At 35.4% G+C, this 16273-nt stretch overlaps 2 protein-coding genes across 3 annotated transcripts; one reads left to right on the top strand and one right to left on the bottom strand.

Annotated features, from left to right (window-relative positions):
* Window positions 1-1215: 1215 nt before the first annotated feature.
* LOC147536924 (uncharacterized) lies at window positions 1216-4553 on the bottom strand. Of its 2 annotated transcripts, none has more exons than XM_086644582.1 (9): window positions 4216-4553; window positions 3989-4119; window positions 3770-3884; window positions 3599-3660; window positions 3471-3522; window positions 3268-3379; window positions 3034-3132; window positions 2817-2944; window positions 1216-2407 (listed from the first exon to the last, which is right to left on the bottom strand). In XM_086644582.1, the coding sequence occupies exons 1-9, from the start codon at window positions 4368-4370 to the stop codon at window positions 1492-1494; spliced, it is 1770 nt and encodes a 589-aa protein (XP_086500708.1). In that variant the 5' UTR covers window positions 4371-4553; the 3' UTR covers window positions 1216-1491. The 2 variants fall into 2 exon arrangements, with proteins under 2 accessions (XP_086500708.1, XP_086500707.1); XM_086644581.1 differs by having other exon boundaries at window positions 3989-4128; window positions 4216-4462.
* A 6298-nt stretch (window positions 4554-10851) lies between these two features.
* LOC147536923 (metalloendoproteinase 4-MMP-like) lies at window positions 10852-12002 on the top strand. The gene has a single exon (XM_086642188.1). It carries the CDS (start codon window positions 10852-10854, stop codon window positions 11911-11913), a length of 1062 nt encoding a protein of 353 aa, XP_086498314.1. The 3' UTR covers window positions 11914-12002.
* The last annotated feature ends 4271 nt before the right edge of the window (window positions 12003-16273 follow it).

Here is a 16273-nt window from a genome sequence, read left to right as displayed (position 1 = left end):
AGGATTGTAAAATTTATACTAGTGATCAAAACATCCGAAGAGGTAGTTTTTAGGCAAGTTTTCGTTACACTACAACATTTCGTACCAAAGCCTAGAGTCTTTAAAATGTGTAAGAAGAATTTCATTCAACTCTATCAAAAGTTTTAGACAAATTTAGTTTTAAACCGTAACAGCTTCTTAACCTTTAAGCTTTTAAGAGTATCTACGATTTCATGAAACAATGATATTATTTGTAATTTGGCGACTATAAATGAAAACTGTGTGATAAGGGGAAATAATATTATTAAAAAACAAGTTTTAGCCTACTAGATATAATTTTAGAAATTTTGGTACAAGTAGTATTTATGAGACTAATAGGTGTAAAGTTAGATGTAGTCTCAGGGTTTTTTATTTTGCAGACACCCAACTCCAAAAGTAATTCATTAAGGTGAGTGTTTTGGGGAAACAAAAATTCAAGAGAAAAGACGCAAAGCCCAAAAAACACCCACCAAACACACCCATCAAGTCGCCGGCATAAAGCGGTCGGCCAACGACGTTTTTCTCTCTCCTCTCTCTCTTCTCTTCTCTCTCTCTCCTCTCTCTCTCTTCTTTCCCTCTCTCCTCTTTCCCTCTCTGTCTCTTTACCTGTCTAAGTTCCGGCGAAAGGGAGAGCCCCTTCACCTCGCCGAATCTTAGAGAGAGAATGAGAGAGGGAAAAAGGAGATAGGGAATGAGGGGAGAGAAAAACAATTTTTTTTGTTTCCGCTCAGAATTTATTACTCCGGAAATTTTTGTTATTTCTCCAAAACACTAACCTTCAGTAAACTCAAATAAATGTTTTACCACTTAACATATCTCACCCAACAAATCAACATATCCCAATTTTGTTGATACAAATTAGGGAGAAAACCATTCCAATATGGGACAACATCACCTCTAAAACTTTCCACAAGATTCTCAATATTATCATAGCGGGAAGCCGGGAATACTAATCAGTGAACTATTTCAATGGTAAATCCATTATATGTCCACTCAGCAAGGTAATGTGATTACTGAAGCCTCTAGCTGTAGTCAAGAAGTGAAAATATTTGGTATTTTTATCACCAAGTTAAATAATATTGACTGTGACATTTTCTTTTCAGAAACCCCGAAGCTTATACCAATTTTCAAGCTCAACATTTAAACAATTTTCCTCCATCCATGTTCAGTAAAATTTACAAGTTTTTGGAGATTTAATCAAATGCGGAAGAGATTTTCCCGTTAGCTTCATAAATATATAATAACATGACTTTTATATGTGCATCGAGAGTCATATTTAACATGATAACCATCAATTCGAATTACAAAATTTGGGTTCTATCTCATTAAAGAATCTGATGGAGGTTGTAAGAGAACTCAGAGAGTTCTTGAGACTCAACAAAACAAACACAAAAAGTATGCCCCTTAGTATCTTTCCAAATTAATATTAACTGCATAGACCTTTGTTCTCTCTTCATATCATCACATGTTTCCTTATCTTCTCTCATGTAAATACTTGCAGTTTTCTCCGTGATAGCACCTCCCATTTTCATAGTAGCGGCAAACTTGCTTATGCATAGGAATTGGTCCACCATTTGGACTCCAAGGACGTTTATTGGAGCTTGTCCTATTAGGACCCCAAGGAGGATCATTGGAGCTTCTGTGGGTAGGACTCCGAGGTGGATGATTGAAGCTTCTCCGAGTAGGACTCTGAGATGGATGATTGGAGCTTCTGCGAGTAGGACTCCAGGGACGAGAATTGCGGACTGATTCATATGCATTGCTGTACGAGTTTTTAGTAGCTATTCTCCCATCATTAAATTGTTTTCCTCTGTCTTCATGCAAATATTTGCAGTTTTCTCCAAAATGGCACCTCCCTTGAGGATAGTATTGGCACACCCGTGGTTGCATGACAGGTTCCATTCCATGAGTAGGGTTCCCGGGATGAGAATGGAAGCTTGACTTATTTGCATATGCATCATGAGATTGATGGCTTCTTCCTGAGAAGTGATTTTGCATACTGTTGGCAAAGTCAAGTCTATTACTTTGATACTTCTCAGCTTCCCTGATGCCATTCTGATGTTGCTCAGTAACATATGATCCCTGAGATCTAACTGAATTATGTGGGAACCCAGTGTTTGGTATAAGAGTATTAGAACAGTGGGACTTGATGTTTATATTTTGTTGAAGTTGATAGTTATTCTGATCGCTGATCGTAGTTAGAACTGTTCTTGGTGGAACTGCTGGGTTGTGCTGTTCAAACTGAGGACTCTGCTTCAAATGGATTGTTGATTTACTTACTTTCTCTTGTTCCTGAGGTTGCACAGCAACTCGTGACGGGAAGTTTCTTGAATGATCTACTAGTTGTCTTTTCTGTTCTTGGGCTGTTACGTTTGTTTTTCTCGTTACCCTGAAGTCCAAAAGAAAGAAAGTACTCAAATAAAAGAGACTACTAAGTACTTACAAGCTCAAATGTATATCGGCAACGGAATATGTCATGAACTGTATGCACAATCGATTTTCTAATCACCTCTAGGCCTAGCTCCAGTACCATATTAAGTTTGTAAGAATCCAAGTCCAACTCAAAACCAATTGGCAGTGAGTGGAAAGGCCCTAGATAATACTATTGGTCATGAGATTTCAGTTCTCCATGTGGGACTATTCGAACTCCATAAAACGTGCTAGCATCTCAGAACAGTAAAAGAAAACTACTCGTACTTTTTGTGCAGTTTTTACATGAGCCGACCTCGGATTATTATGAAAAATTGCATATACTGATATATCGGAAATTCGTAGTGAAAGAAGGTTAGGAAGTTCACCTTTGTCCCTTATGCATCATTTTCTTTTCCTTCTCTTGAATCCTTATTTCTCTATCGGATCTTGCAAGATAACCTCTAGAATGCTTTTCTAACAACACTTTCCTCCTTGCCTCCTCATCCACCCATAACTGGATATTGGAACAGAGATCAGTTTACTGCTACAGAAAAGATAATGTGTAAACAGGAAGGGACGGAAACTTGTTGTGTTGGGATTGACCTGTCTCATTGTCTTTAGCTTGTAAAGATTCCTTCCCTTGATGAGGAGGGGGTGAAGAGGAGGAAGTGGTTTCACTCCTTTGCTCCACAGTACTTCAATCTGATTAAATTAAGCAACATTAGCATTTCTATTCACAATCATTAGCTAATAATTTATCGAACAATACAATCAGTTTGCTTTTGCTGAGATCAAATTCGACAACAACAAAACACTAGCTAATCTGTGCTCGCTCACCGTAAATGTGTGTTGTTGCTTAGCAGAACCGTAACTCTCTTTCACAATACGACCCGCTACAATCCTGGTTCCGCAAGGAGGACCCGTGGCACTCCTAGATGCTATGTTATACCTATGTGGGCCGGAATCAGATTTGGAAATGGTTTAATAAAAAGAAGTAAACAACGACGATTGCAAAAAGATAAAAATAATAAAGAGCTCACATTTCATAGACATTCTGCTCAAACATGACGACATCTCCGTTGCATGCATCCCCTGTACAAATTGCATTATCATTACGGGGACATCGACGAAATACAACTAATTTCATTATAGTATACTCATTGTTTACCTTTACAATTCAACACAAAGCTGGATGGTGGATACTTAAGTTCTCCTCCACCATTTATGATCCTGAAAATCAGTTACCTTACAATATCAAGAACCAAAATGAACTAAAATAACAGCGGAAAGACGAATCTTTAAAACCAATGTGGTATAATCTAGAGATGGAATTAATTACCCAAGATGCTCCCTAATCCGCTCAATAAGAACAACTTTAGTGCCCATTAACCTCAACCCATTCTTCCTCAAATAAACTTTGCATTGGTCAACTTTTAGTTTCTCCAACTGACCATCTGTTCTCATCAAACGGAATCAAACACGTATTCAATATAGCTCCTCATTGAGGCATTACATCGAATACTTTGCAGGCATAAATGATCAATAATATTAAACTAACCTGCAATCAATCTTTCAACATTCTCGAAACTTTTCAAATCCTTCTCATCAAGTTCAGGCAGCTTAATTTCAATATCATCTTCATCTGGGTCCTCCTGACTAGTCGAATCGAGCACCTTAGAGTTGGAGATACTGCAATTACTTAAATACCCAAATAAGTTAAGAGTTGCATTGAGAATGAGAGTGTGAAAACAAAAGAAGATGCAAGTTAAGAACCAAGATACAAACCGAGATTTGGACTTCTTCAGGGAAAGATTGGAGAAATCTGAAAGAGTTTCGTCGATGATATCAAATGTTGGGTCTTCTTCAGAGTCATCTAGAAGTTCTTCCACTTCTGAATCTTCATCTTCACCATAATTTTCATTTAAGGGTTCATTCTCCATTGATGATGATTGAATAAAGAAAAATCAGAGATAAATGGAGGGAGGCAATAAGGAGTTAAATATAATGGAATGGGCATAGTAGTTTCTATATGGAGACTGGTGACCGTTGGGGTTGTACTCCAGACTTTTGAAATTTGAAACAGGGAACAGTTCCAGTTCCAGTCCAGTTCCAGTTCCAGTTCCAGTTCCAGTTCCAGTCCAGTTCCAGTTCCAGTTCTAGTCCAGTTCTTAATATACTAGTTCCTTTGTTGTCATTGGGTTGGTTGTCATTGTTAGAAATGTTTTAGTGTGAACTCTAGCATAAGTACTAAACAACATAAAACATAAATAAGTATGACTCCCTCACCTAAAATAATCCCATCTTGTTTAAGATTATTGTTGTTTTGCCTTTGATCGTCTGGATCTCCATTCATGAGCCTCAATTAAATTCTCCAACTGGAACCAGGATCTTCATCATTATGTTCTCCAATAGATACCTAACCCTAAACTCTATTTACATGACTCAATGATTCACATATCATATAGACTTGAAATTAAGATCACAACGCGGCAACCATCTGTGTTGAAAGCAAAAAAGAAATTACAGTAGACATTCGCTTGTGTTCAAATACAATTGAATTTTTTACGAACCATACTAGTTTTTGCATTCACAAACATCCACAATAACCACAAAAAGATGACATTAACTCGTAGAATCTAAGTGTGTACGCAACTTTCGTTTCGGCTATAAGATCTAGAATCGTGGTTCGCTACATTCTCCACGTTTGTGAATTCATAGCTTTCGAGAAACACATTTAACATATCTGTGTCAAACAGGTCTTAAGTCTACTTTTTTTTTTTTTTTTTGATGAAGAAGTCTTAAGTCTACTCTCATAAATATTTGACAAAAAACATGTCTCCGTTCTCAAAGTTTTTTATGAATTTAATGTTAAAAAATAATCCTTTTTGGGCATTAATTGGGTCGGCTCGATTCAAAATTTGAAAAATGTAGATGTGAATTGGAGAAAATAGAAAAAATAAATTTCTATTCAGGCCAAGACCTTAGTCTTGTCACAGCCGATGGGTCCAACACTTTCTCAGGTTGCCCCAGTCAGATAGAAAATAAGAAACAAAAATGTAAAAAACTCATGCGACTAATTTATTCAGCGAAAAATTTGGCTACCCACTGACCTCGAAATAATCGATATCAACATGAAAAAAGTAAAAGGAAAAGTGAATTTGGTCGGTAATTTATTAAACAACAATATATGTAAGCGAAAGGGGTGTAATAGGAGTAATAGTAATAGGTGGAACCGGAAGAGAGGTGGGGAGGCAAATTTTCTTATAACATAATATAGTATTTACGAAATGTTTGTTGACCGCCCACTTCTTCACGTAACTCACGTATTACCCTGCCTTATCCTGATCTCCAATTATATTATTGTAAACGTCAGCGCATTAGAAATGTTTTTTTTTTTTTTTTTGTTGAAGACGCATTAGAAATGTTGGGTGATGTAAAGTTAAATATAAAATTAAATAAAAATCAAGATTTCCTTGTATATAAATAGAGGGGGATGAGGTGATTTTAAGAGTGAGGAGGGTCAATAGGTATTAGGGTGAATGGGTTATTGGGATATTTGAGGGGGGTTTAAGGAATTTATTTGGTGGTGGAGGAGAGCCAGCCAGCCAGCCCAGGGTTGTCAATGGAGGAGACCAAGCTGGAGAAGCAGGGCACGTGCTCATCATTCTTTCATCCCTAATATATAGGTAAATTTGGCTTTGCCCCCTCACACTAAGGGTTAATTAGAGATAGTCCTCTTTTGATTGGAGATTAATGATATCCTGATTAGGCTAATATATAAAAACAAACAGCCATGAGAGAATGAGGATTGAGGGAGGATGGATGAATTAACATGCATGTGCTCTTCATCTCCAGCTTGGATCCACTCCCTTTTCTAGTTAAGAAAAACAAAACCCAAGTTATTAGATCAATCAGGTATTTTTCTCAACCTTAAATTTCTTCTTCTTGTGATGAAGATGATGATTGATAATAAATTGATAATCATGTGAACTAATCAATGAAATACTTTCATTTCTAAATTGTAATTAAAATAATCCTTCTTAGTATTTTTTTCTATATTTTTTATATAAAAGGGGAATAGTCTGGTAACAATTTAGTGATGTTGGATGTAAAGATGGCACTTTTGAGACAAAATTAATCAACTAACTTTTCTTTAAGTTTAGTGGCCACACTCATGAATTTAATATTGTGAATTTAAGAGTCTCCTAAAAATATTGGTGAAGCCCACAAGAGACAATAATGGTGATCGAAAGACGAACTTTGTTAATCTGTCTAATGAATTAATCTCTCGAATGAATTTTCCTATTGATATGTTAGAGTTACAAAAACATATTGAGGCTACTCACAAATATAAAAAGAGATAATATAAAATCAATCGGTATCGTTTTCCCTTTTATCTTCCTTCAGCATGCGAGATGTTCGTGCCAATTGCTCGAGACACCCTCATGTGCTTCATACACCCATAAGCTGGATCACAGAAAAATATCTGAATCAAGCTTAACTTGGATAACAACCTATAGAACCGGTTAGACTCAAGCAACGTGAAAATGTCGTCTACCTGATCAGCAGAGCGAAGATAGTAAATCTGAATAAGACCCAAAGCGAGCTTCTCTCAAACGAAGTGACTATTATAATATGATTAGTATGTTCATTTAATGATGAAACGTCATACTTCACCACTTTCTCTCTCTAAAAACTCTTTTTCAACTCTTTTCTCTCTCATAAAAACTCATTGTAATTATTCGAAGATGATCAAAGTAGTAATTGTTGTGACATTTTATCATTATAAACATGAATCAAACATATTATCAAGTCTAACCAATGAAAACATTCCAGGAGTCATATTTGATGAACAGGGATTTGTCCGTTTATTCACCGGAACTGCCAATCAGTTATTGGAAGTTACCAAGATTACTATTAAAGAGTCCATCATTCTTTAGTAATAATACTTAAGGGCTCTACACTATGCATATCTATAATATGCCCCCCACACAAAGTAACTGATATTAATAGGTCCATATGATAATTAATTAGACCACTAAGGACCCTTAGTCGAAATAGCCAATGTATTATATAGTACAAGTCTCATATTAAGTCCACACAATCATTAATATTGAAAAATACTAACAGTAATCAAATACAACTCAAGGAGTAATCACATATAATTCGTTCAAATTCCCAAAATCAGAACTTCAAGTAATAAATCTAAAGTTCATTAATATTCAATTTGTGGGTCTAAATTTTCTTTTGGGCAAGCTTTAGGTGGTCATATAAGAAGACATAAAACAATAACCAACATTAATACCACCCAAACCCCTGTGATAATCAAGTTACAGTTACTTCACATGAATCAGTTAAAGATGATAAAGAAATGACAAAATCAAGAAAACTTCTATCACTAGACCTTCTTCTTCAATCACCAGAAGGAGGGCCGAAATCGACCTCTAATAAAGAAAAGCAGGAGATCGTAACAACCAATAGCATAATAAGCAAAAAATGGTGGTGGAAATTTTTTTTTTTTTTTGATAAACGTAAAGGTGGTCGAAATTGACCTCTAATAAATATATAAAGATATGTTTTATTAGAGGATGAATTTGAACAAATTCATAACTTGAAGTGATATTTCACTGACACTTGAAGAAATTGGTAAGATTACTAATTCTAAATTTTGATTCATCTTCTCTTCTTCAATCAAATCTCCTCTATGTTTTCGTTCTTCTTCTATATTAACTTATTTATCATCAAAATCCTCACTTTTTCTCTTTTCACACCACCACCATCATGTTGGGTTATGGTGTCTTTTAGTGTTTTAAGCGGAATCTCAGACATCTAATGTCTAATAATAGTATCCCTAGAATCTCATGCATAAGCTAAATATGAACTAAGTTAGTTTAGAGATTACCCTAATCGCTATTTCTCACGGATTAATACGGTTGAATATAAGAAGACCAAGAGCTCCAATTGTAGCTCCTCTACTTGAAAATCACAAAGTTAGAGTCCAACTCTAGTTTCTATTTTCTCTCTTTCTCTACTTTATGGTATGGCCGACCACCTTTGCCCTAAAGGCTAGGCCTGGTCGGCCCCTTTAAGTGTGGTCGGCCAAGGCATAGTCGACCCACTAAGTGCCCTTAAGTTCCCCGACCCAAATCCATTTCGTTCCGGGCTTCATACTATCTTTGCCTTAGTCCTTTTGCGTGGGCTTTTGGACATATTTCTGAGTCTAACACAATATTTATATGTCTCAATCCTTTAGTCATATCTTATGATCAAGTCGACACTCTTTGGTGTAACTCGATGTAGGATCCGAACGAAGTTAGTTTCTAGCTAAACACCATATGATCCCTAAATTGTCCGGACTTGATGATCTTCTTCATCAATTTTCCTATCCGACAAATTGCTTGCATTGCATCTTTGGTCGAAAGAAATCTCCTTCATCCACCACCACCACCACCACTAATTGTTCTTACCCACGTTACTAGACTAATCAAAATAGTTGTTTCTTTAATTACACCAATTTATTTCAAAATTTGAGATTCCTCTGATCTAGTTTTCCTAATTGGAAAGGTGATGATGTTGGTGATGGATTGATGGACATGGATGATCAATCAGCTTTTTGATGTTATTTCAGTTGTTTTGATCATGGAATTGGTCAGAGTTAGTGATTCAGTAATGGCAAAGTAGAGAGAGAGGAAGGTGGGTATGAGCTTGCTGAAATTGTGATTGCCTAGCATATTTATCAACAACTTTTGACTGCAAAATGTCACACCATTAATGACTTTTTTATCCATATTAGAGTAATAGAAATAATGCAGAGACGGAGATTTACAAACATAATTTCTAGATAGAGAATAGGTGAAAAGATCACGACTGTAATTATTTTTGTTTTTTCAGAGAAACTGCGCCTAAAGATTTACAAACTAGATCTAGAACTTGAAAAACTGTACTTTGAAACATCAATGCAACCGTGGTGCCTTCTTACCTAGTATTGGTCTAAAAACTCATTTTTTGGAAGGAAAAAAGATGAAACTAGGAGAGAAATTCAAAAATTCATGTTGTTGCTAAATAATCAAGGGATTTGAGGCTTATGATGGTTGAAAGATTCTTGAGAGAATTCAAAATATATGTTTTTGTTAAACTAATCTACTAGGATTTTCAACTTGTTTCTGTTAAACAAATTTTTGTTTCTGTTTGAAATTGACTTTTTAAAATTTTCAACCTGTATTTTAATCAAATTTTCTAACAAATTCTCGAAAGAAGCTCCCGAGAGTTTGCTAGCAGTTGCAAGAAGTTTGAATCACTTTACAACAGTTTGCAAGAATTTGTAAATCTTTGCGGAAGAATGATATGCAAGCCTTTGGTTTTACCTTCAACTTAAATTGATGAACAAGTTTAATTATTTTAGGGGTTTAAATTCAAACTCTTAAATGAAGAACAACAAGTCAACAACCTTCAAATTTAATGGAGGAACAAGTTTATTTTAAGGTTTTGAAATATTTGGAACTCTCCAACGAAAAACAACAACCTAAAAGAGATTTTGAAGATTTTCAAACTCTTAAACTCAAGTATTTCTTGAACTTCTTCAATTGTAGAGAGAGAGAGAGTAGGAAATCGTGTTCCGCAAAGAGAGAGAGGGAGATTGACTCTCACAGTCATTTTTGTCTTTTCACAATGTTAGATGATTTAAAAAATACGATAGGGAACTGAAGACCAGAAAACAATTAATAATGAATCACTTTTAACAAAGAGAAACTTTTTTAGGGAGATTTGACCAAATTTCCAATGATTATATTAATTTTGTTCATTTTTACTGTAGAAATTTAAAAGATGAACTAAAAAGATTAAAATTTTAGAGTTTTTATAAGCTTATTGAATTGAGATGCGATGAGTTGATATTAGTCAAGCATTTATAGGATCATCGGATAGCGTATCGAATTCAGACACAAATATAACTATATCCCAACTGATAAACCACCCTTTACACCCTTCAAGTTAGGTATGGCAAAAGTTAAGACCAACCTCAACTGGATTATGCTTTTAGTTGGGATTTAGTTCAACAAAAATAGAACAGTTAAAAAAGGGTTTAAGCCCCACATAAACAATCAAACTAGGTTTATTAGTTAAGCTAACTAGTTACAGAAGCATGCTTATTACTTTAGGCAAGAGAAGTTCTTAAGAAGAAGAGGAAACAATTCTAGTGGTTGACCCACCATTGATTGAACCCATGAAAGTCAGAATCTCCCACTAAAAACACACAAACAAGAAAGAATCTTCAAAACTTAAACGTCATTTCGTGTGAATTGGTTCAATAAAATTCTTGTTTATTTCTTTAGTCTATTCCAAACTTTTCTTTATAAAAATCATAACCTTTTCAACTCTTTCCTCAATCCCTAAAATAAAACAAGATAACTCAATCAATTAATCATGTTTCAAATTTTCAGTTATTCTTTCCTCTTCATCATCTTTCTTCCTTCTTTTCTTGCTAGAAATATACCGGATTTCGTAACCGTTTTACCCGACAACTCTTCTACCATAAACTATACATGGAGTAGTTTCAATAAGTTCTTAGATACCTTTAAAGGTAGTCATGTTCATGGTATGTCTGAGTTGAAGCAGTACTTTCATCGATTCGGTTACCTTCCCATAACGGAGAACTTCACCGATATATTTGATGACCGATTTGAATCTGCTGTTATTCAATACCAATCGAAACTCGGATTACCCGTGACGGGTAAGCTCGATTCTACAACACTTTCACAAGTTATGTCGCCTCGATGTGGAATAAGTGATGATATGGTACATAATATTCATGCAACAAAACATTATGCATATTTTCCGGGTCGACCAAGTTGGGACGGGTCCAACCCAATTACTTTAAGTTATGCATTTTCGCCCGATCATATGATTGACTATATTAGTAAATCGGATATGCGGGCTATCTTTAAACGGGCTTTTGATAGATGGGCTTCAGTTATTCCAGTTAACTTTACAGAGACTAGAGATTATAAAGAGGCTGATATTAAAATTGGGTTCTATGATAGGGACCATGGAGATGGGGAACCATTTGATGGAGTTCTTGGTGTACTTGCACATGCATTTTCGCCAAAGAGCGGTAGGTTCCATCTCGATGCATCTGAAACTTGGGCTGTTGATTTCGGATCAGAGAAATCGAGTGTAGCCATTGATTTGGAGTCGGTAGCTACACATGAAATCGGGCACGTCTTAGGTTTAGGGCATTCATCTGTCAAGGAAGCAGTCATGTACCCTAGCTTGAGCCCTAGGAGTAAGAAGGTGGATCTAAGATTGGATGATGTTGAGGGGGTACAAGTTCTTTATGGGCCAAATCCTAACTTTAAGTTTAGTTCTTTGTTAGATCAGTCTGATACTTTACATTCCAAGAGTTCTGCTGTTGGTTTAAGAGAAAAATGGTCAAATTGGGCCCTAACTTCTCTTGTAATTCCCTTGTTATTTTTTGTATTTAAATAGACCCATTTATTTATTTTATTTTATGTGACTGGTTATTTTTCTGGAATTTAAAAAAAAGAATCAAATATACATATACTTTTTATTCTCAATTTTGTTGTTAAAATATCTTAGGGTTATTTCTCAAATGGCCCCCAACTTTGTGACCAGCTCCTGCCTGACCCTCTAGATTACCAAAAATATCCATATGGCCCCCTTTTTCAGTTATCTTTAACTTTCCGTTACTCTCTCTCCTCCATCTCTTTTTCTCTCTCTGCCACATCATCTGTTACGCCACCTCATCATCTTCTCCGGTGAAGGTCGCCGGCCGACCAATTTTCCGGTCGGCGACCTTCAAACATAAACAAAAACACTTTTTTTCTCTCTCCTCTCTCTCTCTAATTTTTTTTAAAACCCTCTCTCAGTCTCTTTAAAATTTTTTTTTTTTTAAATATGTCCTCTCTCTCTCTAAAAACTCCGGCGAAGGGAAAGCCATTCGCCGGAGAATCTGTTAACGAACAGATCTGTTCGTGAAGAAGGTATGTTCGTTGAACAGACCCACCTCCGGTGAAGGGCTTTCCCTTCGCCGGAGTTTTTAGAGAGAGATAAGACAAAATTTTTAAAAAAAAAAATTTAGAGAGAGAAATTTTTTTTTTTTTTTTTTTAATGTTTGAAGGTTGTCGGTCGGCGACCTTCGTCGGAGAAGATGATGAAGTGGCAGAGAGAGAAAAAGAGATGGAGGAGAGAGAGTAACGGAAAATTAAAGATAACTGAAAAGGGGGGCATATGAGTATTTTTGTTATGGCCGGGCAAGAAGCTGGTCACAAAATTGGGGGACATTTGAGAAATAATCCAATATCTTAATGTATTAAGAGGTAGAAGATGCATCCACTAGTGTGTGTGTGTGTATATTCAAGGCTAGGCTGATCAAAGGGAAATTAACAAGTGCACACAGACACTACACATAGAAGTGGTGGAATAGAGGATGGGTTTGAGGCCCAAAATAAAATGGAAATAGGATTTCAGGCTCAATTTTGTACATCTATCCACATTAAGTACTTTAGCTGGTTTATCCATCTTTACCCATTCCGTCATTCAATGATTTTCAGTTCTATAGACGTTTTAGAATGTGGAAAAATCTCTTCCTGCGGATTTCCGCTGTAGTCGAAGCGCATGATAAGTGTTTTGTTCAATCCAGAGATGCAATAAACAAACTTGGATTATTTTCTTTGCAAAAAATGACAGTTGTTATGCGGATGTTAGCATATGGAATAACAACAGATGCAACAGAGTATTATGTAAGAATTGTTGAATCAACTGCTATAGAGTCTTTAAAAAGATTTTGTTGTGCATTAATCGAAATTTTTAGTACTGATACCTGAGAACTTCTAATGCTAATGATATTGCATGACTCTTGCAAAAAGGAGAAGAAAAAGGTTTTCATGGAATGTTGGGGAGACTTGATTGCATCCTCTTACGACCTCTGGACATGGCATGCATACTTTAGACTACCGACTTCTAGCAATGACATTAACATGCTACAGTCTTCAAATTTATTTGCAAATTTTGCAGAAGGTAAAACTCCCCCAATAAAATATAATATCATGGGAAAAGAATATAATACATGATATTATCTGGCTGATGGTATATATTTGAAATGGTTGACTCTTGTTCAAACTATCTGTCAGCTTCAAGGTTTGATGAAACAACATTTTGCAATGATGCAGGAAGCATGTCGAGAAAATGTTGAACGTGCATTTGGAGTTCTTCAATCCGATTCGACATAATTAAGGATCCAACGTGTTTTTGGTATAAAAATGTACTCCATGATATAATGCTTGTGTGCATTATAATGTATAACATGGTTGTCGAGGATGAATATAGCGATCGTACAATACTCATCATTTTTTCTGAAACTCCAACTGTAGAAATTGCAGCAAATGAAACAAAACTTTTTGAACGATTCTTTTCTAGAACCAACAAATTAAAGATAAAAAACTCATTTTACACCACGAGATGCTCTGATTGATCATCTATGGTAAAAAAAAACAACGATGGACATTATTGATTCTTCAATAAGTTGTTCACTTGGGACTAACAACACTGCAATATCTTTGAAAATTCGGAGTACACAAAATCGATACTCGGTGGAAATGATAATCATATTACATCGATTATGTGTTATTAAGGTACAAACGAACATATTTGAAGTAGTTTTTTTTCGAGCATTTTAGTCAAATGTTTTGTTTTCAATTTTATTATAATATAATTGAGTAATTAAAATTTTTAAGAGACCAAACACACAAAAAAGAAAATACTAAAAGTATTAAATGAAAAACAAACAAAAAAGAAAAAAAACACTAAAAATTAAAAGAAAAGAGAACAGAACCCACCATCCCACCAAAATTGTGGGATGACAATGTTCATGGGACTGGAAATCTTTGTTGATTTCAGTCGTGGCAACTGCCCTCAATAAAACCATTATTTCGTGGCAACTGCCCTCAATAAGACCATTATATGGCGTCATGGGACGGTTGGACATGCTCTTAGTGATATTACCTAAGTTTTTTTTTGAAGCCACGGGAATCGATTTCCATTCATAAGTGATAAAATCACATTGTTTACATGGATGAATTGTTATTTCTCTCTTCCAACTTCATGAGAGTTGCATACCTTTAAATGCAAAGTGCCTCGTGAATAAGAAAGAAATTGGACTAGACTCTGACGAATAAAGATAAAAAAAAGATGAAAGGATCCTAAAGATCACAAATGAAAAGACCCTAAAGATCAACAAAACAACTGAAATTACAAATAAAGAAAAAACTATTCAAACATCCCCGTCACATTCGCCGGAAAACTGCTATTGTCGCCGGAAAACTGCCACCATTGCCGGAAAACTGCCGTCAAAACCGGAAAAGCCACCGTCGTCTCCGAAAAGCCGCCACCTCCACTAAACACCAACACCCAACACTATCACTAAACACCACCAGAGAAAGCCCTCTCGCCGCACCACCACTGCCACCGAACACATTGTTGTGATTCTTCTTTCTTTTTACTGTTTTGGTTGATGCTGAACTAATCTCTCATCTTTCAACATATGAAGCAAAGATGTTATCCCAACACAATCAAGCCCTAAAAACAAGATCTTTGCTTCTTTCTACCATAACCCAAGAGAAGCAAGAACCCATAAAACCATGCAATCAACAAGAAACATTATTGAAAGATCTCAAACTCCCCCAACCTTAGATTTCGACTGAAAATTCTTCACAGTTATGCAGAATAAAAAAGATTACAAGTAGATCGGAGAAACCCAAATTCAGAAACTTGTTTAATTTAAAGATTTTAGAGAGGGGAGAGAATTAGAAACAGAGATCGCAAACTTGTTAAATACAAATTTAAAGAATACCAGTAGATCGGATGGATTAAGTACTGGGAAAGTGTTTGACTCCATAGATCTGTATCAACCTGCAAGATTAGGATGAAGATGACAGAAAAACTGGAATTAGGTTTTAGATCGTCGGTTGATTTAGCCGAAAAAGGGGAAGAAACGAAAAAGGAGAAAGAAACGAAATATTAAAGCATAAAAGAGGAAGATCCGGCGAAGGGTCTCCCTTCGCCGGAAAACTAGAGATAAATTTAGTTAAAGTCAAAGTCAAAGTCAAAATTAAAGTTAATTTTGAAATGACATTTTCAGTCAAAGTCAATGTGGAACTGTAAATCAAAGTCCAAAAGTAAATTCAAAGTTATTTTGGCCGTATTGGTGGTGGATTCATAAAGGTTCACTTTTAGATTTTGAGTGTAACAAAACAAACTTTTACCAAATCCTAAAAGTAGAAATGGATTTCAATACAAAAGAAGAAAATATGATTCCTCTGTATGTACAATAAAAAATTTAGTCTCCAAACAGACCAATAAATTAGATCCTTTCTTAAATTTATCTTGAAACTTTTAAAAAGAGTCTTCAAAGAAAAAGGGTTGTGCCGAGATGAACATATAGAAAGTGAGATATGGGTTTACAATTCAAAGAGCATGATGGTACGAAAAACAAAAATTTAAGTCAGGAGGTTATGTCCACGTCGAAAGAAAAAACCAAAGTATGGGCTTAAGGGATTAATTCTCGTAAACATGAATGACTATGAATGAACCATTCCGAACAACTTTTATTATTAAGTGTGAAACTCTGAACATGAAGTCAAAACGAAACAGGATGTAACAAGACCAAAAATTTGTGTGATTATTACTTAAATGGGGCTCATAAGTTCTCAAGGCCCACTTTAATCTTTATTTCTCTTACTCTTCTATCACCATCTCTATAAATATGTGTAATTGTATATACATAAATATGTGTAATTGTATATATAGTACTTTTCTTACTCTTCTTCTC

Source organism: Eschscholzia californica, unplaced genomic scaffold (assembly GCF_041429995.1).
Source record: "Eschscholzia californica isolate CP2 unplaced genomic scaffold, dmEscCali1.0.p SCAF_5, whole genome shotgun sequence".
NCBI classification, from domain to species: Eukaryota; Viridiplantae; Streptophyta; class Magnoliopsida; order Ranunculales; family Papaveraceae; genus Eschscholzia; species Eschscholzia californica.
Note: the sequence above shows the minus strand (reverse complement) of the source record. Positions and strands in the feature narration are given on the sequence as shown.

What these genes read in the sequence shown, in the direction of transcription:
- LOC147536924 (XM_086644581.1), bottom strand. Translation starts at nt 4,370, where the DNA reads ATGGAGAATGAACCCTTAAATGAAAATTATGGTGAAGATGAAGATTCA. An exon ending in CTGAAGAAGTCCAAATCTCG is followed by an intron (nt 4,129 to 4,215) that starts GTTTGTATCTTG and finishes TGGGTATTTAAG; the next exon opens with TAATTGCAGTATCTCCAACT. An exon ending in CGGATTAGGGAGCATCTTGG is followed by an intron (nt 3,661 to 3,769) that starts GTAATTAATTCC and finishes ACTGATTTTCAG; the next exon opens with GATCATAAATGGTGGAGGAG.
- LOC147536923 (XM_086642188.1), top strand. Translation starts at nt 10,852, where the DNA reads ATGTTTCAAATTTTCAGTTATTCTTTCCTCTTCATCATCTTTCTTCCT.